The 22037-nt window shown below is 44.0% G+C and overlaps 1 protein-coding gene across 1 annotated transcript in view; it reads right to left on the bottom strand.

Moving 5' to 3' along the window:
- The window catches only part of LOC142023674 (myosin heavy chain, skeletal muscle, adult-like), a 30541-nt gene that overhangs the window by 2028 nt on the left and 6476 nt on the right, over window positions 1-22037 (bottom strand). The window contains exons 13-39 of the mRNA XM_075014874.1: window positions 21217-21335; window positions 20968-21117; window positions 19401-19571; window positions 16515-16821; window positions 16336-16406; window positions 14924-15011; window positions 14712-14829; window positions 14196-14319; window positions 13978-14114; window positions 13628-13883; window positions 11763-12005; window positions 10513-10689; window positions 10280-10425; window positions 10100-10190; window positions 9622-10011; window positions 9175-9301; window positions 8028-8146; window positions 7508-7704; window positions 6190-6373; window positions 5937-6102; window positions 5654-5778; window positions 5097-5405; window positions 4792-4995; window positions 4016-4141; window positions 3752-3922; window positions 3563-3667; window positions 3326-3421 (exon numbers count right to left, since the gene is read on the bottom strand). Coding sequence (XP_074870975.1) covers window positions 3326-3421; window positions 3563-3667; window positions 3752-3922; window positions 4016-4141; window positions 4792-4995; window positions 5097-5405; window positions 5654-5778; window positions 5937-6102; window positions 6190-6373; window positions 7508-7704; window positions 8028-8146; window positions 9175-9301; window positions 9622-10011; window positions 10100-10190; window positions 10280-10425; window positions 10513-10689; window positions 11763-12005; window positions 13628-13883; window positions 13978-14114; window positions 14196-14319; window positions 14712-14829; window positions 14924-15011; window positions 16336-16406; window positions 16515-16821; window positions 19401-19571; window positions 20968-21117; window positions 21217-21335 — 4517 coding nt within the window. The remainder of the gene's footprint in view (window positions 1-3325; window positions 3422-3562; window positions 3668-3751; window positions 3923-4015; window positions 4142-4791; window positions 4996-5096; window positions 5406-5653; window positions 5779-5936; window positions 6103-6189; window positions 6374-7507; window positions 7705-8027; window positions 8147-9174; window positions 9302-9621; window positions 10012-10099; window positions 10191-10279; window positions 10426-10512; window positions 10690-11762; window positions 12006-13627; window positions 13884-13977; window positions 14115-14195; window positions 14320-14711; window positions 14830-14923; window positions 15012-16335; window positions 16407-16514; window positions 16822-19400; window positions 19572-20967; window positions 21118-21216; window positions 21336-22037) is intronic.

The raw sequence follows: 22037 nt of genomic DNA on the forward strand, positions 1-22037 counted from the left end.
CCAAGATAGCTCATTCTGTGCAAAACATAGATTTCATCCCTGCTCCACCCAACTTGCTTTTGAGTTCCTCAGGACCAGCTGCTATGTATTAAAACTCTCATGTACACCAGGAACTCAGGAACATTTCCAATCTGCCACTAAATATCACAATGACTAAGACAATAAGTGCTACTCCCAGTCTGGTCATCTGGGACAAGATGCAATTCTCTGCCCAGAACCCTAAATTTAACTGCCCATCTGCCAAACTACACAATCCGTACCCAAGCCCCTTCAAGGTTATACAATGCATAAATCCAATACCTTTCAGGTTATAGCTGCCCAGGTCCTTGAAGATACTTCCCATCTTTCACAATTCTTTTAAAGCCCTACATCAAGAACTCATACACAAACCACTCAGACCCCTACTGCCATCCATAAAAATCCATGGACAGGCAGAATACTTGGTCCACTAAATCTTCACTCTTGCAAATTAGAGGAAGACTCCAGTACCTGATGGCCTGGGAAGGCTACAGGCTAGAGAAGTGGTCATGGGAACCAGGAGAGAACATCTGCAACCTGCGATTGCAAGAGTTTTCAGTAGTACCTTGAGAAACCAGCCCCCAGCTCCCTAGAAGGTACCCTCAAAGTCTGGTCAGGAATCAGGGCTTGCAGCAGACCCTACCAAGAAGCAGGGTTTGAAGCAGAATCAGTATCTCGACAATCTGTAACAAGCACAGCTGACCTATAGTAGGTTGCCTGATTGGCTGGAAGATTCAGCTCATTGGCTCTTGAACTCAGCAGCAATTCAACAACTGCTCAACGCACATGCACATGGCTGTGGTAGTGCCTGCTCCTGCTTTGTTCCCATCCTGGTCTTGCCTTGACTCCAGTCTTGTTTCTGCCTTACCTCACCCCATGTAAGCCAGTTCTACCCTGGGCTGCAATTTCTGATCGCTGACTTTGGTCATGGCCCTTGGCTCCAGCATCTGGACTCTAACTGCAGCTGTGACCTTGGGTTCCAATTCCTGGCTGGAAGTGAGCAGTCTTACCACTAAGTCTAACTGTTGCTCTGGCCACTAGACGGGTCTGTGCTTTTTCCTCTCACCGACACCCTTCTCGAGGGCATGATCCGGAGAAGGCCCAGACTCTGTCACCCTCTTGCCATTTCTTATCTGGAAACTAAGAACACACCCTCTCCTGCTCACTGCTTTCTCAGTTAGAAAGTTTGTTAAAAATTAGGAGAAATTATTTGTAAATGTAGAAAGATGCTGCACCTGCTGCTGTTATAGAAAGTCTACTTTATGAGGGGGAAAAACATGACCAGGGGACTGGGCAGTGACAAAATCCAGAAGAGAAGTACTAACTCTTCTAGCTTGTGAGTTTTAGGCCTGCATTTCATATGCTTACAATTCAGGACTGGACCATGAACAACCTAGCTTTCATTGCATAGCAGCTTCAAACACCAGCTCATCTCACCTATCCTGTAGCTGAGCTCTAGGAGGCACAACCTTGCTGACATGCATTCTAGTGAGCAAGATGTAGAATTAGCACTATTAATCTACTACTGAGCTACATGGTCAGACATGCCACGTTTCATGGGCACACAACTGCAGTTCATGAAAGTGATCCTTTGATTGGCAGTCTGGGTACTCAGAATCATTATGGGATATTCAAGGAGCCAGCTTGCCCTGAACAGAATCAGAAAACGAGGAGCGGTTTCAAAAGAGAAGTAGGAACTTCCATTCTAAAAGCCTGATCCAAAGACCACTGAAGTTAAGTGGAGACTTGATATTAATTCCAGAGATGTTTGGAGCAGGGGAGAGATAGCTCAGTGGTTTGAGCATTGGCCTGGTATTGAATCACATACTCCCAGAGGAAGCTCTTCCCTCTCCTAGTCAAGCAGCATAGACTCAGATCAGGCAGCGTCCTCTGTCTTGCCTTCACTCTCAACTAGGCAGCTTTCCTCTCAGGCCCTCCCTGTCCTGCAAGCAGCTCTCTGTGTTGCCAGGACAGCAATGGAACATTCTTTCTTAGAAGGATGGATCCTTACAGAGGACAATGAAATTGGATTCTGTTTATAATGAAAGCTGAGGATTGGCAGAAAATTGTGACATGTAGAAAAAATGATCAGAGTTTAAACCATGGGATGTCCCCATTCTGTTCAACCTTCTTGTCCTGCTGTCCCTGAGAGGAAGGGAGAGATTTGGAGAAGTTGAGACATTTCACAATTTCTCTCTTGCAGTTGTCCCTTCAGCAGAAACTAGACATCCTTATCTGTACACTGGGCCAGCACAGGCAACACAAAGATGCTAGGCTTGATCAGGCCACACTAACAGCTTTAGCTGTTGCCAGATGACTCTGGTGTGCACTTTCAGATGCTTATCACCTAATTTTAATCTTCCCCCCCGCCCAAAACCAGAAAGAAGAATCTGCCTCATGGCAGACTAAGCACATGCTAAATTTGGCTGACTTTTTCTACAACTGTTATTGAGTTCTAGTAGAGCTAGACAAAGTAGAGTTGACAGAATTTTTTTCATTCCAAACATTTCAGTAAAAATTACTTATTTTTTTTTTAAACAAATTATTTCACAGGTATCTTTCAAACACTGAACATTTTCACTGCACATTTCAAAATTTTGAATTTTCAAAACATTTCCATTTGTGTTCTTCCCCCTTTTCTCTTCGGCAAATTGAATGTAATACAATTAATGACATTGTGTTTTTCTTTGTTTACTTTTTCCTTTTGGCATTTGGTAACTTTTCAAACTGTTCTCAACTTTGGAAAAGTGGCACAAGGCATTCTGTAACTTTCCATTCAGTAACTTTTCCAAGGTTGAAAAGATTTTGAAAAGTTTATGAATAGCAAAAATAAATTTTCAATTAGATGAAATCTCTTTTGAGGACAGATGAAAAAACGTATCTACCTAGAACATCCTGTTTTCAGCTGTTTGAATTAGTGATTAGTGATTTAGGCAGTGGTGCTTAGCTGGCATATACAAAATCAGCAAAGATTTAACTGCAAAATGCTGTAGAATTCTTGTATTACTCAGATTTCTTACCATTTATTAAATCATGTATATAATGTACTACCAACCTAAACATTGACAAACTGTGCTTGTCAAATATACTTACATATATTATTCTTTTATGACATTGCATTGTTTTTTTTCTTACTTTATCAGAAATTTGCTCCTCAGATATAAGTGTGAATTTTCAAGACTCTGCTGATCCTTAAACTTTGTTGTGCTGAACAAATACAGCTTCATAATTTCTTACAGCCAACTAGTCAGTACAATTCCCAACTCACTGGCAAATAACGATCATTGCTCCTCCAAATGATACTTACAGACTCTTCAGCTTGTCTCTTGTAAGCTTTCACTTTCAGTTGTAGCTTGTCTACCAGATCCTGGAGTCTGAGAATATTCTTCCGGTCTTCCTCAGACTAAAAACAGTTAATATAGTAGGGCAGTGATTAGTTCATTTCCCAACCATATAAAATAAAAATCTCACTTCCAGATCCACATGCCAACAATTTGTGTTCCCTAGAGAAGGACGTAAAAGCCCAGTGGGTCTCCCTCCTTACCTGGTAGGTCAGTTCCTTTACTCTTCTCTCATACTTGCGAACACCCTTAATTGCATCAGTGCTGCGTTTCTGCTCATTATCCACCTCACCCTCCAGTTCACGCACCTGAAATGAGAAAAACATCTTTGTGTTTTACTGGGACTGCATGTAGAAAATGCTCTGACATGCACAACTATGGGAAACACGCACTCTGGCCTCCAGTTTCTGGATTTGCTTCTTGCCACCCTTCAGTGCCAGTTGCTCTGCTTCGTCCAGGCGGTGCTGCAGGTCCTTCACTGTCTGGTCCAGGTTCTTCTTCATCCTCTCCAGGTGGGCGCTGGTGTCCTGCTCCTTCTTCAGCTCCTCTGCCATCATGGCTGCCTAGTGCACAAACAAAGGAAACTAGTCTAGAAAACCAGCCATTTCAGGTGAAAAGGGGATCATGTTCTCCAAAGAAAGGAGCCGTAAACTCACATCAGTGATGGCCTTCTTGGCCTTCTCTTCTGCATTACGTGCTTCCTGAATGGTCTCCTCCATTTCACTCTGGAGTTGGGAAATATCTGTTTCCAGCTTCTTCTTTGTGTTGATCAGGCTGGTGTTCTGTTTCATAACAACAGAGACAATGTATTTCCTGTTAGCCCCAAACTATTGGCTGTAGGGCCTGGCTCAATATTTGTATTTTGTGCACAGATTACAATTAATATTCTGCTAGATTAGAATTCGCTTCCAAATCATCACTACAGGACATGGACAACTGGTCAGTGATGTGCTGTGAATATCTGAAGGGCTCTCAGAAACATTATGTCCCCCTCCAATGGGGGACTACTCGTGTGCAATTGCTGTAATCTGGTCCATTCCAAAACAAAATATTCACTGCTTAGAAACATTCCCTGTGCCCCTTGGGACGGCAGAAATGACTGAAAAGTATCAAATGATGGAAACTGTGAGAGAGAGGCCAGTAAGCACTGCCAGAGCCTTGGAGACACTTGCCAAACCCCCAACCCCATACTACTGTACTTATAACCTTGTCATCCCTATGCCCCTTTCAGCAGAGCAACAGGAGGAAAATCAAGGATGGCTTTGCAGCTTCATGCTTTACACTTAGTCAAGGTCCATCCTATAGACAATAGGATAAATGTCATTTCAGAAACAAGCCTCTGCTAAGCGTCACCCAGCATGTGCTCTTTAGTATCTATGTAGCAGTCTCCTGCTCTGGTGTTGGTAGGTTTCTTTTCACACTAGGGCCTGACCTGGGTGTGCAGGAGCTGCACTCGTTCACTTGCATCCAGAAGCTCCTGTTCAGCCACCTTCCTGGCCCGCTCTGTCTGTTCCAGAGCTGCCCTCAGCTCCTCAATTTCAGCCTGCATCAGGTTAGCTCTGCGCTCCACCATGGCCACCTGTTCCTTCAGATCTTCTTGGCTTCGGAGAGCATCATCCAGGTGTATCTGGGTGTCCTGTGAAAGGAGTGAGAGCAATGACAATGGGGTGTGGACAGCCCTGGACACACTCAGAAGATCAGCAGAGCTATGGACCAGGCATGTTTGGCTTAATGTACCTTGAGCACTCCTTGTGTGTTTCGCAGATTCTTCTGCGCCTCTGCAGCCAAGCGGTTGGCATGACTCAGCTGGATCTCCATTTCATTCAGATCTCCCTCCATCTTCTTCTTTAGCCTCAGGGCTTCGTTTCTGCTCCTGATCTCAGCGTCCAGGGTGCTCTGCATGGACTCCACCACTCTGATGTGGTTTCTCTTCAGCTGTTCAATTTCCTCATCTTTCTCTGCAATCTTCCTGTCCACTTCTGACTTCACCTGGTTCAGCTCAAGTTGGATGCGGAGGATTTTGCCCTCTTGATGTTCGAGTGAAGCCTTAACAAGAGCAAGTGAAGGGTCAACAAAGGGGCAAAAACAGTATTTTCCTCCCAAATACAGTGTTAAATGCTACCCAAAACCGGAACGTAGTGCTGTGTACAGCTGGGACACGGAGTCCATAGCCTGCAGCGCAGCACGTGATGTCGCTGTGTCCCTGTCAAGTATCCCACCATGTTACAACAGGACACCGCTCCAAGTCTTTCTGATTCTGCTCTCTGGAAGGCAGTGAGTAATGGTGTGTGTACCTCAGCTTCCTCCAGTGCGGACTGGATTTCTGATTTCTCTTGCTCAATCTGCTTCTTCACTTTCTCCAGCTCATGGAGAGCCTTTCCCCCCTCTGCAATCTGCTCCGTGAGGTCAGAAATCTCCTCTGTTGGGTAGCATGCAAACAACATAGTCAAGCAAAGGGCCCAAGGAGAACCGCTCCTTAGCAGTGCCACACCACAGACACAGACGGGTTCAGCAGGTGTGCAGCCCAACTTTCCAGAAGCCCCATGTGAATAGAGGAAAGGGTGGGGGGGCACTTACGCTGCAAGTTCTTATTCTCCCGCTTCAGAGTTTCAAGTTGATCCAAGGTTTCCTCATAGGCATTCTTCATCTTAAACAGCTCTGTGCTGAGAGAGCGAGACTCCTTCTGGGAAGCTTCCAGTTCAGTCTGCGTTTCCTCATATTTCTGCTTCCATTCTGCCAGAACCTGAAATACAACCAGACCTTAGTCTAAGCAAGGGTGATCACAAGAGGGTGTGCCATCCGGCACCCACAAGGCTGGAGCCTGAAATACCTTATCAAAATTCTTCTGTTTCTTATCTAGAGCTGCGCAGGCAGCGTTAGATCTTTCCACATCAATCATCAGGTCCTCCACTTCATTTTGCAGCCTCTGTTTCGTCTTTTCAAGGGAAGCACATTTGGAATTCACAGCTTCAACATGTTCTTCAGCATCCTGCAGACGCTGGGCAAGCTTCTTCCTGGAAGATTATAAATCCAACTCCTGTTTAGGGTGCAGTATGGGAAGCAAACTGAATGCAGCTGCTCCCACATTTGTGACAGCACAAGTCATCTCTGCAAGGCTCTGATCTCAGTGCATAAATCATCTAGGTCCTTCCTCAGTCAGTCCTATCCAATTCATATAGGCTGCGTCTACATGTGCACGCTACTTCGAAGTAGCGGCACCAACTTCGAAATAGCGCCCGTCACGTCTACACGCGTCGGGCGCTATTTCGAAGTTACTTTGACATTAGGCGGCAAGACATCGAAGTCGCTAACCTCATGAGGAGATAGGAATAGCGCCCTACTTCGACGTTCAACGTCGAAGTAGGGACCGTGTAGACGATCCGCGTCCCGCAACGTCGAAATTGCCGGGTCCTCCATGGCGGCCATCAGCTGGGGGGTTGAGAGACGCTGTCTCTCCAGCCCGTGCGGGGCTCTATGGTCACCGTGTGCAGCAGCCTTTAGCCCAGGGCTTCTGGCTGCTGCTGCTGCAGCGGGGGATTCATGCTGCAGGCACAGGGTCTGCAACTCATTGTCGGCTCTGTGGATCTTGTGCTGTTTAGTGCAAGTGTGTCTGGGAGGGGCCCTTTAAGGGAGCGGCTTGCTGTTGAGTCCGCCCTGTGACCCTGTCTGCAGCTGTGCCTGGCACCCTTATTTCGATGTGTGCTACTGTGGCGTGTAGACGTTCCCTCGCAGCGCCTATTTCGATGTGGTGCCGTGCAACGTCGATGTTGAACATCGACGTTGCCAGCCCTGGAGGACGTGTAGACGTTATTCATCGAAATAGCCTACTTCGATGTCGCCACATCGAAATAGGCTACTTCGATGTAGGCTTCACGTGTAGACGTAGCCATACAGTATATTCTCTCTGACAGTCCCTCTGCCCTCAAAACACATGTATATTATTTTGGAATAAACAGCCTCTCTCAGCTTTTGGAGCCCCAATATGCCAACCCAGCCCCCTAATGGAATATAGTGCATCTCCTCCAGTCACCCCTACCAAATCCACATTCTTGGCCTCTTTTGGTCACCTTCTGGCGTATCAATGGCCTCTGTAAACTTTCCTGTTTAGTTCTTGGCTTCTCCCAGTTCTCCTCTACCCCAGCACGTACTTTGCATCTTCCAGTTCCTCTGTGCGCTGAATGGCATCTGTCTCGTATTTGGTTCTCCACTGGGCAACTTCACTGTTGGCCTTGGACAGGGCACGTTGCAGCTCACTCTTGGCTTCCTGCTCCTCCTCATATTGCTCACGGAGCAAGTCGCAGTCATGGCGAGCAGACTGCAGGGCGTGGGCCAGCGCGTTCTTAGCCTGAAGAAACAAGAGGAGCAGCACCATGATGTAGGTAAATATTCTGGGAAAGCACCTGACAGTGAGCTACATCAGAGTGTGGAATGTTATCCAAGGACAGTGGTGCTAGGCATGATGAATGGCCAATATACAGCTGGAACTGAACAAAACATTCATAGATATACTCTGCGGTATGCTCCTGCATTGGTTGGGGGCAGGTTTATCTGACTCAGTGGGACGTTTTCCTTCTGTTCTCTAGGGTGTTATGAAAAGGTGCTTTAACCACAAATAAAACTATAACAGGAATATAGCTACACAGAAAAGACTGTTGGAAAAATCCTGACCTTTATCTCCTCCTCTAGTTGCCTCTTCAGTTCCTCAATCTGTTGGGTAAATGCCTGTTTGCCTCTTGAGAGCTGTGAAATCAAAGCATCTTTCTCCTCTACCTGGCGTGAAAATTCACCTAAGAGAGATTCCAGACAGGTTGTGCTAAATAGGAGTTAACTAGGATGACCGTATCTCCCCTGTCCAAATATGGAACAAGGGAAATGATGCTGTCCTGGCCAAAATGGGATGGATGGTCACCCTGTCTGACAGTCAGGAGAGAAGTCCCAGTGAAGCTCCCATCTTCCACTAGCTGGGGGGACACTGTGCTGCCACTCCAGCTCCCAGCTCCCCTAGCCGGGCGTAGCTGCGGGGGCAGCCACGGCATGTGTCCGGCTCCCCCCCCAGCTCCCCTAGCCGGGCGTAGCTAGGGGGGCAGCCACGGCATGTGTCCGGCTCCCCCAGTGGGGGAAAGTTGGAGTAGCCGCCGCACCATAGTGGGGGAACTGGGGGAAGCTGGGGAGTTCCTGGCTACCCCAGCTGGAGGAAGTTGGGGGGTGGGGCAGCCGCGGCAGGGTCTGGCTCCTGGCTCCCCTGTGGGGGGAGTTGGGGGCAGCTGCACCATGGTGGGGAAGCCAAGGGAAGCTGGGGAGCATTTGCGCTGCTGCGTGGGTCCAGCTCCCCCAGCTGGGGGAAGCTGGTGGGGGTAGCTGCGCCACTGAGGGGGAGCTGGGGGAAGCTAGGGTGTGTCTGCATAGCTGTGCAGGTCCAGCTCCCACAGCGAGGGGAAGCTGGGGGTGGGGTAGCCACAGCTGGGTCCGGCTCCCCCAGCCGGGGGAAGCTGGGGGAGGCAACCACCTGAACATACGGGGCAATTAGTCCCTTTGACCAAATAAATCAGGATGCAATCCTGGCGTCCCAAATATGGGACTGTCCCGCCAAAACTGGGCAGATGGTCACCCTACAGTTAACTGCACATAAGACAGTAATTTATTTCTTTAAAACAGATGATAAAACATTGGAGGATAAGCTTTTGAGGATGTTATCTGACGTAATAAACATGCTAGCAGCAGGTGTGAAACAGTATGGTGGATCAGATATGCATAAGATGGCCATTGTCTATTATCCCAACATCTCCTTTGTGCACTCAATATGTGTGTCTCTGACCTGATTCTGTCTGTAGACGAGCTCTTTGAGCACTGAGCTCATTGATCGTACGCTGATGCTCTTCTCCCTTTGTCTTAACTTCACTAAGCTGATCTTCCAGAGTGCGGCACATCTTCTCAAGGTTTGCCTGCAAGGTGCAAAAAGGACCAAAAAGAGAGGGTGAACACAGGGGATCTCCAGTTCCCTGAGATCAGTGGGAACTCTGTGATGACAAATGGGCTCAATTAGCGAGGAAATCTCACCCTTCCTAAAACCAAATATTATGTAAATAGCAAAGTAATAACTGTCTTATGTAGGTGACATTACAGTAATAACTTCAGTTAATTTTTCATCTTTATTATCATCTAAGACTACTACAACAAAGTCCAAATCTGATGGTACAGTCTGTGTAATGCAATAAACATAGCTAGAGACAGCTATGTTGCTACACCTTATAAATCTATGCACCTTGGCTTTGGTGACAGCCTCCAGGTTACTGGCCAGGTCATCAATCTCCATCTTCAGTTCACTCTTCTCCTTCTCCAGCTTCTGTTTGACTCGTTGCAGGTTGTCAATTTGCTCCCCAAGCTCTGCTGTGCTGTCTGCATGTTTCTTCCGGAGGGCGGCGGCTGTGGCCTCATGCTGCAGAGTGGCCTCTTCAAGGTCTCGGCGCATTTTCTGGAATTCTGCCTCGCGTTTCTTGTTCATCTCAATGTGAGCTGCAGTGGCCCCACCAGCTTCCTCCAGACGCTCACTGATCTCCTCAAGTTCCCTGGAGAGATCAGAGCGCTGCTTCTCTGCTTTTGCCCGAGAGGCACGTTCAGCCTCTATCTCCTCCTCCAGCTCCTCAATACGGGCCTAGAGAACAACAAGAAACATTAAGACAGATACCTTCCTTTAAACTGAGCTCATATTTTGTCTGCAAGAGAGATAAATTATGACTTACCTGCAATTCTTTGATCTTCTTCTGCAGCTGAATGCCCAGGACTTGCTCATCCTCAATTTTGCTTTGGAACTGACTGATTTCAAAGTCTTTCCTTTTCTCACACACAAAAACAAAGTTAGCAACAGAACCAAATCCAAACAATTGCACAGCACCATGATGCCCCCTGCAAACCAAACTTACTTCTTCAGCTTTTCCTCCAGCTGCTGTTTATCATTTTCTAAATCCATTGTGGATTCCTGGGCCAGCTTCAAATCTCCTTCAAGTTTCCTCTTAGCTCTTTCAAGGTCCATGCGGAGTTTCTTCTCTTGCTCCAATGATGCTTCAAGCTAAAGAGAAAAAGGTCATAAAAAATCACTGCTAGGAAAGCCTGACTTCAGACTGGTTGTATTCTCTCCACATGTTATTGTGCCTACATCGTCCACTTGCTGCTCCAGCTTGGTTTTAGCTTTGGTCAGTGTGTTCACTTTGTCCTCTTCTGCTTGCAGGTCGTCCAGGGTCTGCTGATGGGCCTCCTGGAGGGCTTTCTTCTCCTTTGTCAGTTTAGCGATAGTCTCATCCAGGACGGCCATCTCCTCAGTGAGGTTTTTCACCTTTGGAGTTGAACAAAGGCAAATGAAGGAAATGGATAAAATAGTTGGTGAAATGATAGTTTCGTTTACATTTAGATTTATTACATTTGACGTTTTTATCAAGATTTTGTAAGATTCAAGCAGCTGATTCTGGTGGCATAGAAATATATTTATATAATTAACAGAAAGAACTGACATCTGAAACTGTAGCTTCATCATCATCTTTTCTCAGGTTGTACTCAGAAAAAGCTACAAAGAGATTCTCATGAATCCATAGTCATTTACAACTGAAAACTCACACATCTGCCCAACTAAGCTCTGGCTTGTTCAGTTTCTGTGTGAGGTAAGAGCTGCCCCTCCACATTAAGAGAGGGGATAAAAGCTTTAACGCTCACTTTTCATTGGAGGTCATTTCACAACTTTTAGGCACAGAAATGTGTGTTCAGCTATTTCAAAGTAATATGTCTAGAGCAACAACCTGTTTCCATTGGACAGTTTAGCACTATGTGAACAATAGAAATTTCTACTCCACTTGGTGTCTAGGCATCTTTGAAAATCTGATTATCACTGAAATATAAATTGGAAAGGAACCTACTCAACTGCTGGCATATCATATTGTGTGAGTGGTTTAATGTATTTATTATTCCTTATTTTGCAGAATAAACAAAGGTAAATAGGTTATCAAATACTTACATTTTTATTAAATTAATTCAAAGTATAAAATAGATATGTAAATGAGGAAAGTGTATGTTTATGTATCTTTATAATTCTATCTCAAACAAAAATGTTAAAAGAAAATTAACGTTTCAAAGTCAAGCACTCTGAAGGTTAGGAAATTCTTGAATTAAGGTTGCCTGTGCAACATAATCATTATGATACAGTTTTCAATTACATGATTATGTGCTTTTTTTTTTTAAATTATAGTACCATCTTACAACCCCTGCTTCATTCAGTTCAGAGAGTAGACGATACACTGTCTCATTCCACAGACAGTCCGCGTTCTTGCCTTCTCAGATCTTCCCCTGATCTGCCTTTCCCTGGCCCACTTGTTCCTCCTGACCACATTCCCCATCTTCCATATCTATCTCCTTTACCTTGTTTTCTGTAGCATGCTTTTCTTTTTCAACCTTGGCCAATGTTAACTCAAGGTCGTCAATATCTTTCTTCAGCTCTGAACATTCATCTTCTAGTTTTCTCTTTTTGGCTGTCAGCTCGGCGTTCATCTCCTCTTCATCCTCTAGACGTTCAGTCAGCTCCTTAATCTTAGCTTCAAGTTGGATTTTGGTTTTGATCAGTTGGTCACATCTTTCTTCAGCATCAGCCAAGCCTTCAGCTTCCTGGGACAAAAATGCAGTTTTTTTAGTTTGTTTGATGACTTTTAGTTCTAATTTATATCGCACTAAATATCACATTCTTACATTTCATCCCAGCACAAAGTATAATTGATTTTGTTTGCATATTTTGAGAGGATAGGTCCATCAATGGGCATAAGCCAGTATGGTAAGGGACATAGTCTCATGCTCCAGGTATCCCTGGGCCTCTAACTGCCAGACTCTGGGACTGGACAACAGGGGATGGGAACACACAGTAATCCTTGTTCTGTACGTTCCCTTGAACCATCTGGCACTGGCCACTGTCAGGAGACAGAGTACTTGGCTAGATGGATCACTGGGCTGACTCAATGTGATCATTCTTATAGTCGAATGAGGTGTCCATTTATGAAAACAGGATACTACAGAGACATGGTAAGTCAGGTGATAACTTTTGATGGACCAAGTTCTGTTGGTGAAAGAGAAAGAGACAAGCTTTTAAACTTACACACAGCTTTTCTGAGGGACCTGAAGAAAAGGAATGTGAACAGAAGTTGGTCCAATAGAAGATATTGCCTCACCTACCTTGTTTGTCTAACACACTTGAAGTAGGTGACTGTCTTTTAGCCACTTACTTACATGTGATGCCCCCAGTATGTAGTTTTTATAGGATGGAAGGTGGATTTGAACTCTTCAGTTTATTAATGCAAGGCATTTTATTTTATTACATGCTAAACCCCTTAAAGAGTTTGGCTATGTCACTCATGAACAAAGCAAATCATTTCTTCTTGGATAAACAAAACTTTTAATTTTCAAAACTATATTTGTCTCATGGTCTACAGCAGCAATAGACTAGTGAGTGGGCTGCATGAGTAGCCCTCCATCTCAGTGGACTGCAAGGTAGCCATAACCAAGACAGTTTCCTGGAACATGGTGGTTTTGCTAACCATGCTTGAGTATTTAGCATTTCCAGGGTATGCTGATTGAACCATAGCAGTGCTTTGATTGGCTGCAGGGGGAGTGCATGGCTGTCACAGTTAATGTTGTGAGCCATCAGCATGTGCCTCAATTCAGGTGCCCTGGATTTATGTGCATGTCACTTTAGTAATACCAGTAGGAACACACACACACACACACACACACACACACACACACACACACACACCCCCCAGAATCCAGCAACGCTCTACGTTACAAAATGTTTTGTGGACCACATATAGAATCCTGATGGGGTGCAGTTTGCCCACTACTGCTCTATAGAAGGACAGCAGATGCATGAAAATCTAGGACACACACACGAAAGCTACACCATCTAAAAAATGTTTTCTTGATTAAGATCAATCAAACAAATGATTTGGAACTTCTAGTTTCATCCCCAGAGATGACTTACCCAGTGGTGTCATTATGTGCTTACATATGTGTATACTTTAGCTTCTTGGACACATACATTTTTGATAGTACCCAACTAAACATGCCTAAATTTTAAAATGCTGAATCTAAATCCGGTATCTCAATTTGTCTTCCAATGTTTCTCTAATGGAAGGTAACCATCCCTTTGTTTGTGCTTCTCTTATTGGGAAAGTTGCATTTAGAAATTGCAGGCTTAGTTCCAAAGTGCAGTAAGGGTTGAATTCACTGTGGATACTCACAGTCTGCACTTGGAGCTGTAGGTCATTTTTCTCCTGCAGCAGAGTCACCATCTTTTCCTCCAGTTCCTTCCTTTTTGCCTCAGACTTAGCAAGCTCTTCTTTTGTTTTCTCAAACTCTTCCTTCATGTTGGCCATCTCCTTCTCAGCTTCAGCACTCCTCAGTAAAGGCTTGATCTTGAAGAACAGTTTCATCCAGGGCCAGTGCTTGACATTCATGAATGAGCGAATGTTATATTGGATACAGAAGATGGACTCTCTATAATGTAGTTCAGAAACATATTAAGTCTTTGTGGGTGATGAATACAGCTGCAATAGCCCAAATACAGTGATGCAAGATAACATATTGCTACCTCCTTTCCACCATCCTTTGATATTCCACTCTCATTAGGAAGCCACGACACCTGGCTTGTGTGCGGGTCATAATCTCTGCCAATTTATCATCTCTCATTTCCTCTAGAAGACCCAGAAGTCCTGCTTTGAAGAACACCTTGAGGAAGAGAGTGTTACAGAACATCACTTTCATCCTGCATATACTACAAATAGCATTTGAATCAAAGAGTGCCTGTACCTTGGTGTGACCAAATTTATACTGGGTGTGATCAACATCAATGGATGCAAGTAGTTTCTCAGAAGCCTTCTTGCTGTCAATGAACTGTCCTTCTGGAATGGCACTTGCATTTAAAACTCTGTATCTGTAGGAGAAAACAGAGTACAAGGATGTTCTATCAGCAAAACCACCATCACCGTTCACATTAACTACCTCCCATATTGTAACTGGAAGCCAGAAGGAGGACTGACTGGACCAGTTCTCATGCCTAGAAACTGTCAAACTAAGACACAATTTTAGGATTGTGTGAGAAAGCTACTGCAACTATGTCCTATCACATGTTCTCCAGACACAGCACCTCGGACTCCAAAGACATCAACATCATTAGCAGCCCACTCTAAATTACTTTAATTTGATATTTACATCGGAGTAAAGAGAATATATGCTGAATACTGTAAAGAATATAGTACCTGAAATAATTAGGAAATGCAAGCTACTCAACAAACATAATGGGACATTATAGTGGAGCTGTCTGACCTCTGTTTAAAATCTGCATAAATGATTCTGCTGGGGAATCCTTTTCTGCAGATTCTGATCCCTTCCAGCACGCCGTTACACCTTAGCTGGTGTAGTACAAGTTCATGTTCCATGGCACCTTAACAAATCACAGCATAAGTCAGTACGTTATTGTGCAGCCCACAGGGAACAGTTACATCTAACTAAAATCTCTGTGCACCAGAGCTTCTTACCAGGTGTCTTTGTTTCATTGGGAATGATGCACCGCACAAAGTGAGGATGAGTGCTTCTCAGATTGGTCATCAGCTTGTTTAAATTCTCCTGTGACACCATAGCAAAGGTTTAGGTTTAGCCAATGTGACCTCTGCATATACACCTACAGATGGGGTAAACCTGTTATAATAGGATCATGCACCTAACGAATGTAAACAAACTATCTTGCAAATCTTGCCAGTTGGAGTCATTCTAACCTGAGGTGTCCTCTTCCTCTGGATCCTGAAGACAGTCATTTAAGTGAGATATAAAACTGCAGAAATAGCACTACCTAACAGAGGGAAATGCAATGTTCACACCTCACCATTTTATCATCAGTCTTGCTATATTTGGTGATTTTCTTATGCCCCGGTTCCTGAAATCATTGATTTTAGGAGACTCAATTTTCAATTTAAAATTACATCTTTCTGAACCTCAGGGTTGTAGGGAAGAGTTAGAAAATGTGAGCTAAGTTTCCTAAAGATCATAAAATGAGAGGGCACTACTTCTTGAAGTTATATTTCAGTCTCATTAGTCTTGGTGTCCCAACTCATTCTTGGGTTGGCAATGCAGAAAATGTTCACGAAAGCAGGACAGGCCATGGGTGACAAAAGGGTGAGAGTGCTCTTCAGGGGGCCCTGGAGATCCTGTGTGTTTTATGAGGAATATGTGCGAGAAAACACAGCATATAGAATGGAAACGGGCAGAGCAGTGAGGGAACTGAGGCACTTAATTTTTCAGAAGGTTTAAATGTAAATCAGACTGGACCTGTAAAATTGGGCTGCTCCATGTACCCTGGTTCAAGACTTTAGCCAGTGTATGGACCAAGTATCATATGATGGTGGCCTATCAGTGATAATTAAGGAGCCAGTCCACACAGTGGAGTGTGACCCAGGGTCAGGAGAAGGACCTGGCAGGAGATATCTGCAGTGAGAAGGAAAAGAGGCTGTGTGGGGAGAGCCTTTAAGAAAGGCGAGACAAATGGGGCTGGGATGGGGAAGCAATTGTACAGTCTGTGGGGAAGGTTTCTGATGAGTAGAGTTGAAATGATTGGTTAAATACCACATCAGGAAGGAGATGAACCCAAACCACAAAAGCGAAAATGCATTCTTCAGGGAGCAGAGTAAGGGAAACTGAGGAAGCAGATACCTAACCAGATGGGAGAAGTGACTCCATTTCAGTGTCACATGCAGGAGATAAACAACAGACTCTGCACACAGAGAAATGGAGCTTAAATGGAGATATTGGAGGTTAACTTCCCAACAGAATCTTAGCCATGGACTTCAAGGGATGTTTACCATGCCTGAGTCACTTGGGAAATAGCTTCTTCAGAACTACAGGGCGTTATCTTATTGTCTTCATCAAGAAAATGATAATGATTGTGGTACCATACCCTGAAAAGAGCAGACACTGTCTGGAAAGAGGAGCCCTTCTTCTTGCCTCCCTTCTTGCCACCACCGCCTTCTGCAGAATAAAAAAAGAAAGAAAACACGTTTTGAATTTTTGATGTTCCCTTTTGTGATTCTAAAAGGAGCCCAGTGTATATTGGGTATTGGGGATGAACATGAATACCTGCTTCTCCACCATATGTAGCAAAGAGCAAAGCCAGTGTTTTCATTGATGATTTCTGGTACAGACCAATCACAGTTTCATTGAGTGGGTCCTTGTTCTTCTCCAACCAGCCAGTGATGTTGTAGTCCACGGTGCCAGCATAGTGCACCAGGGCAAAGTGGGCTTCAGCCTTTCCTTTGGCAGGCTTGGGCTTCTGGAAGTTGTTGGACTTGCCAAGGTGCTGGTCATAGAGCTTGTTCTTGAAAGAAACGTCAGTTGCCTTGGGAAACATGCACTCCTCTTCCAGTATGGAGAAAATACCCATTGGCTGAAAGGAACAGACACACACAAGTAGAGGGAGGTAGAGCCTGATTACAAACAACTGTCCTGGACAATGTGGCCATCCCTCAACCAAAAGAATACTGACGGAGTCTAGAAATTGAGATGCAGTTCAGAAAAAAATATTCTTCAAGTGAATCTCCAGCAAATTTTCTGAACATGTCCTACATCCAAAATCACCATTTCTCTCAAAAGATGCATATATTAGAAAGAGAACACATTGGCCAGAACTGTACTTTTCCACTTTATACATTCACTGTGCACAGAATTTGTTAGCTTCAACCATTGAGGATGGTGTCAAATTGATCAGAATATTACATTTCTGCTTTCTCACCAAACTACCCAGGAAATGATTGATTTGATACTATACTGATGGCTTGCTGAGCACCAACATAGAGCATTCCTTTAACGAAATCATACTGACATAATCTTCATGCTATTTGGGCAATAATACTAAGAGAGCAAAATATACTTTTTCTCAAATTTGTTTTGAAGAATGAAGTCTTTCTTTTCTAAAGAGTACAGTAACATGCTATAAATTGGACATTGTGTCTAGGTTTCTGAAAAGGGCCCTGGTCCAAGGTAATTTAGGTCTTCTCCTTTCTTGGAAGAAGAAAATTGCAGATTTACCACCATAAATCTATATGTGGTATCATGGAGGACCAAATGAGGTCCCAGAAGACTGGAGAAATTCAAACACACTATCTAGTTTTAAAAGGGGGCCCAGGAGGATCTGGGAATTCATAAACGGTCAACTTAACTTTGATACCTGGAAGAAATACTAGAACAAATTATTAAACAATCAATTTGTAAGCACTGAGAAGATAATAGGGCAATAATCAATAGATAATATGGCTTTGTCAACAACAAGTCATGCCAAATCAACCTCATTTCTCTCTGACAGAATAGGTTATGCAGTATAGTGAGGAAGCTGTAGACAGAATATATCTTGATTTTAGAATGGTTTTGACTTTAGTCCCCAAGACATACTTGTAACCAAACCAGAATAATGTGTTATCAAGGATTCCTTATCAAACTTGGAGGATGTAGCCAGTGGACCCCAGCCAGGGGGCTGGTACTGTTCAATATTAGCATTAATAACTTGGATAACAGATTGAAGAGCATCCTTATAAAATATGTGAATGACACCAAGCTGAGAAGGGTTGCTATCATTTTGCAGGACAAGATTGAATTAAAAATCGCTGTGACCAACTGGAGAACTAATCCAGAATCAACAAAAGAAATTTAATAAAGAGAAGTGCAAAGTACTACATTTATGAAGAAAAAATCTAATGCACAGTTATAAAATTGAGAATTACTGGCTAGCTAGTAGTCCTCCAGAGAAGGTTATAGCGGGTCACAAATTGAATAGGAATCAATAATATGATGCAGTTGGATAAAAAGTTAATATTCTGGACTGTCATATGTAAGACACAGGAGTGTGGTCTGTAACTATGGGAGGTAACTATTTACTGTCTGTGCCACTTGACTCAGCATGGTGAGGCCTCAGCCAGATACCACACTTTAAGAAAGATGTGGACAAACTGGAGGGAGTCTAGAGAAAAGCAACAATCATGATAAAGGTTCAGAAAGATCTCATGTTTAGCTTCAGAAAAGCAGATGCAGGGGGACCTGAAAATAAGTTTTAAATATGTTAAGGGTTGTTACAAAGAGGACAGTGATCAATAGTTTTCCATGTCTAGTGAAGATAGGACAAGAATAATGGGCTTAATTTTCGGCAAGGGAGATTTAAGTTAGATATGAAAGCTTTCCTCGAGCAAGCTGGAATCCCAACCATGCACAGCCTCCTCCGGCAGCGTCGGCTCCACTGGCTTGGCCATGTCCACAGGATGAATGATGGAAGGATTCCTAAAGACATCCTGTATGGTGAGCTAGCCTCTGGCAAAAGACCTCCCGGACACCCCTAGTTGCGCTACAAAGATGTCTGCAAGAGAGACCTCAGAGAGGTAGACATTGAGCTGGACAACTGGGAAGAACTAGCAGACGACCGCAGCAGATGGAGGCAGGGGTTACACAAGGGCCTTCAGAAGGGAGAGATGAGGATCAGACAGCTAGCAGAGGAGAAGCGAGCGCACAGAAAGCACACTGAGGACTTGCCAGACACCAACCACATCTGCAAGAGATGCAGCAAGGACTGTCACTCTCGTGTGGGTCTTCATAGTCACAGTAGACGCTGTAAATGAAGTCCTCAATTGAAACTATAAAGGGCACGATCCATAGTCTATGCAGACTGAAGGATGCCTACTACTACTAAATATGAGAGTATTCAAGCTGTGGAATAGGCTTCCAAGGGAGGCCCCCATCACTGGTCTTGCCTCAGTGCAGAAAGCCATACTAAAGGACAGCTCATGATCCCTTCCAGCCCTTCATGTCCATGATTGTATAACTAATGTCTCTATTCCAAAATATATTAAAATATGGCTTTATTTATTAAAAATACTTTGAGCCAAATGTCTGGAACTGAACAGAGGAAAGTCCATCTAAAATTCAACATAACCCCAGCAACTAAAGAAATCTTAAATGAATTGGGCATTTGAACTGAGATACCTTCTCAATTAGCTCAATGCAGGCTGCCAAGTCCATTCCAAAGTCAATGAATGTCCATTCAATCCCTTCCTTCTTGTACTCCTCCTGCTCCAGCACGAACATGTGGTGGTTGAAAAACTGTTGCAGTTTCTCATTGGTGAAGTTGATGCACAGCTGCTCCAGGCTGTTGAACTGCAGAGAAGGAAAAATAAATGTGCATATGAAACATGGAACAGCCAGTGTGAATCTATGATGGCCCTGTAGGTTAGGCCTGAGCTGGTGATGTCCTAAATCCATCTTTTTAAAAGTGAAAACTGTGGAGCATCATGATCTGCAGTAATTAAAACAGGCACTTTTCCAGAAATAGCAGGCTCTTCTGGAAAACTGATTTGCAGTTTTCAGCATGGACAGAGGTAAATAGTGTTATCCCCCAAAGGTCCGTACTGAGACCAATCCTATTCAACATGTTTATCAATGATCTGGAGAAAGGGGTAAACAGAAAGGTTGCAAAATTTGGTGCTGAGACTAAGCTGCTCCAGATAGTTAAGAACAAAGCAAATTGTGAAGAGTTTCAAAAGAATCTTACAAAACTAGGTCACTGGGCAACAAAATGGCTAATGAATTTTAAAGTTGATAAATGCAGAGTAATGCACATTTAATCCCAACTATACATACAAATTTATGTGGACTAATTTAGTAATAACCACCCAAGAGAGAGATCTTAGAGTCATTGTGGATAGTTCTCTGAAAATATCAATGTGCTGCAGCAGTCAAAAAAGCAACAGAATCAACAAGAAAGGGCTAGAGAATAAGACAAAAAATATCTTATAGCCACTACATAAATCCATGGAACGCCTACATCTTGAATACTGTGTGCACAGATGTGGTCACCTCATCTCAAAAATACATATTGGTATTGGAAAAGGTTCAGAAAAGGGCAACAAAAGTGATTAGGAGTTTGGAACGGGTGCCATATGAAGACAAATTTTAAAAACTGGGATTTTCCATCGTAAAAAGAGGAGACTAAGGGGGGAATATAATAGAGGTCTGTAAAATCATGAGATTTTATGGAGAAAAGGAAAAGGAAAAAGTTATTTATTTGTTCCCACAACATAAGCACTAGGGGGTCATCAAATGATATTAATAGGTAGCAGTTTTAAAACAAACAAAAAAGTTGTTCTTCACATGGCACATGGTCAATCCATGGAACTCTTTGCCAGAGGATGTTGTGAAGACCAGGACTTTATTCAAGTTGAAAAGAGAACTCGACATAAACACAGAGATTAGGTCCATCATTACTTATCAGCTAGGATGCATAGGAATGGTGTTCCTACAATCTGTTTGTCAGAGATTGGAAATGGGTGACCAGGGAGGGATCATTCAATGATTACTTCTGTACACTCCCTCTGGGCACCAGTCTTTAGTCACTTTCAGAAGACAGGACACTGGGCTAGATGGACATTTGGTCTGACCCAGTGTGGCTGTTCTTATGATCTGAATGATTCAAATATTCTAAGAGCTAAAAAAAAAATTCTCTGAATTTTCTCAACCATCGTACGTCCCTTCCCTTCAAATCTCTGTTCCTTACATCAAAGATCTCAAAGCCAGCAATGTCCAGGACACCAATGAAGTATTGTCTGGGTTGTTTGGTATCCAGCTGCTGGTTGATACGCATGACCATCCACAGGAACATCTTCTCATAGACAGCCTTTGCCAAAGCACCCACCGAATTGTGCACCTAAACCAGCAGGAGGAGGACTGGAGTTACTATACAAAGCAGAGAAAGAAGCCCTGCTGTGTTAATTCAAATCATGAGTTCTAGATCAACAACTGTTACCTGCTGCACTGTTTGACCTTTGGTCACATATTCATTCCCAACCTTGACACGAGGACAGCACAGGGCTTTGAGCAGGTCAGCTGAGTTCAGATTCATCAGATAGGCTGCTTTGTCAGCCACTAAATGGACACAGTATCAGTTACTGGATGACAAATGGACTGTGGTGTATGAGAGGCTCTCAAAAGCAAACAGAACTTTTAACATCATATTAATGAAATTCTACTACTTATCTGATAGTGGAGATTTTTTTTAGACATAAAATCAATGAAAATTCAAAATTAATTTTTTTCTCAGAGTCAGTGGGATTTAAGTGCCCAGTGCCTTTGAGAATGTACCTCTAGGCATTGTGGCAGGGTATCCTTGGGTCTTGCCAGGATCCCGTGCCTCTCTCTTCTGTGGGGGAAGGTGGAAAAGGCATGTTAGGCTGCACCCTCCTCTGTCGGTCTGGGCTGGCTGGTCAGTCCATTCCCCCTTGGACACACCCAGGGTTTCAGTATCACTGGGGGGAGGGGACACCAGGCACTCTCCCCCAGGCTACTCCCCACACCTCACAGATCTCTCTTATCTCCATCTCCTCCATGTCCCTACCATATGCACCTCCTCTCTTACTCTGTCCTCCCTCTTTTGGCTGGAACTGCTTCTTAAGCTCTGTTGGCTTGCCAGCAGTGAGGTCAGCTGGTCCTCATTGATTCCCTGCTGCCACACCCTATTGCCTCCACTTGGGAGCTTAACTAGCTTTTTTTATTCTTCCCCTAACCCAGGCTGTGACTGAAGCTGCCTTTCACCTGTACAGCTGGGGTCTGCTGGCCTGACCCTGTGAC

Source organism: Carettochelys insculpta, chromosome 20 (assembly GCF_033958435.1).
Source record: "Carettochelys insculpta isolate YL-2023 chromosome 20, ASM3395843v1, whole genome shotgun sequence".
Taxonomy (NCBI): domain Eukaryota; kingdom Metazoa; phylum Chordata; order Testudines; family Carettochelyidae; genus Carettochelys; species Carettochelys insculpta.